A 1820-nucleotide genomic window follows, 5' to 3' on the forward strand; every position below is an offset into this window, starting at 1 on the left:
GGGGTGCGGAAACTGTTTTCTTTTTGGCCCAGCCCAGGTACTCAAGCCCAAGGCTTCTCAGCAGCAGAAATTAGGGTTCATTTCTCCCTAATTCATTTTACCCCTTTTCAGAAAACCCATCAGGGTTTCTTTTGAGAAAGAAGAAAACCCTTCCTCCTCCACGATTCACGCCAGCCTCCGTTCGGACACGCCACCTGGGTCGCCGCTATCGTGGCCTTGGATCACCTTCTTCTCCGCGCGAGAGGAAAACGAACTCGGTGAGACGCAAGCTTCGTTTCACCAGCGAGACCAGGACCGTCAGACGTCGCCATCGTTAACCGGCGGTGGCGTTTCCAGCCAAAACNTCGGATCTCCTCCTCCACCTCTCTTTCGCGTGAGAGAAGCTCTCCCTCCTCCGTCGAACATCGCCTGAGCGAACCCAGGCGCCTCGAACCAGGATTCCGTCGGCGCTGCGAATCGCGACCAAGGTTGTCGCCGGAATTTGTTTCCTCATCGACACCACCAGCACCATTCTCCCTTCTCCATTCACTAATCCTCTCCCTCAAATGCCAAATGCCTCCAGCAACATCACCGCCGATACCGAGGACGAAAGCACTTTTCCTTCTCTTCTTCTCATTTCCTTTTCAATATTGTTCATTTGAATGTTGTTCTGTTGATGGAAGTTTCTTCCACTGGGATGTTTTGGGTTAAATCTGATGGGATTTTGTTTTGCAGGTCATAGAGGACATTGAGCATGGAGCTCGAGATGTCAATCTAGAGGGAAGGCGCTGGGTGTAATGGTTGTTCAAAGGATAGAGCTTAGAATCTGGGTTTTGGTTTGTTCAATCTGCTTGATGGAGGTAGAAGATGGTGTAGCGTTTCCTATTCCGATATATGCTGATATGAAAATTATTTATGTTTATCTTTTATTTACATGCCTTTCTGGACATTTCTGGATGTGAGCAAAGAGGGTATTGGGGTCTTGNTGTTGGGGATATATGCCTATGCCTATGTTTCTATGTAGTTTATAAGTGATGAAATTTGNAGGCCTTGAAACAACCATATACAAGCAAACGAGCACAACCATATACATGTATTATTCATTCATATCTGATTCATTAAACAGATGCCTTCACATACGATCAAGTTCAGAGACTATGACTTACCTCCGCCGCTTTAAACGAACCAGTGAAAGTAAATGGCTCTCTTCTCCTTTGACCGTGAGGTCCGCTCCTCTTGTGCTCTCTGTACTGTTTTTCTTTTTTCCTTCAATGTGTATATCCTTTGATCGTCTTTTCTATCTTTTCGTTGTGATAGTTTTCGTTGTGATAGTGTACCCCTTGCTTCTTGGTCTCCTCCTCCTTGTATCCCCTTCTATTGTCTGAGTAAAAGATAAGTAAAGATAGAAATACTGATTTCGTCGGAGTTTCAACTAATTTAAGTACATGCTGATCAAATTCAAAAGGGAGGTTACAACACAACAAAAGCTTGACCAAAGCCAAAAGAAAGACGACTCACCAAAACAGCAACCTGGACTTGACCATTGCCTTGCAGAGGGCCAAGATCGCAGAAGAAGAAATTAAAAATTGACCATTGCGAAACAGAGGGTCGATAACAAACCTAAAACCTGGATTTGACCGTTCCCTTGCAGAGGGCCAATATCGCAGAAGAAAAGCTAAAATCTGACCATTGCGAAGCAGAGGGCCGATAACAAAACTAAAACCTGAATTTGACCATTGCCTTGAAGAGGGCCAAAATCGCAGAAGAAAAGCTAAAATCTGACCATTGCAAAGTAGAGGGCCGATAACAAAACTAAAACCTGGATTTGACCATTGCCTTGC

The 1820-nt window shown here is 44.9% G+C and overlaps 1 protein-coding gene and 1 long non-coding RNA gene across 2 annotated transcripts; one reads left to right on the forward strand and one right to left on the reverse strand.

Annotated features, from left to right (window-relative positions):
• Nucleotides 1-190: 190 nt before the first annotated feature.
• LOC111240966 lies at nucleotides 191-1028 on the reverse strand. The gene is made up of 2 exons (XM_022777120.1): nucleotides 715-1028; nucleotides 191-587 (listed from the first exon to the last, which is right to left on the reverse strand). The coding sequence occupies exons 1-2, from the start codon at nucleotides 733-735 to the stop codon at nucleotides 222-224; spliced, it is 387 nt and encodes a 128-aa protein (XP_022632841.1). The 5' UTR covers nucleotides 736-1028; the 3' UTR covers nucleotides 191-221.
• Nucleotides 715-1132, forward strand: LOC111240967. Its single transcript, XR_002666639.1, has 2 exons — nucleotides 715-839; nucleotides 1027-1132. It is a non-coding gene; the product is annotated as an uncharacterized LOC111240967 (long non-coding RNA).
• Nucleotides 1133-1820: the final 688 nt, after the last annotated feature.

Source organism: Vigna radiata, unplaced genomic scaffold, assembly GCF_000741045.1.
Source record: "Vigna radiata var. radiata cultivar VC1973A unplaced genomic scaffold, Vradiata_ver6 scaffold_324, whole genome shotgun sequence".
Taxonomy (NCBI): domain Eukaryota; kingdom Viridiplantae; phylum Streptophyta; class Magnoliopsida; order Fabales; family Fabaceae; genus Vigna; species Vigna radiata.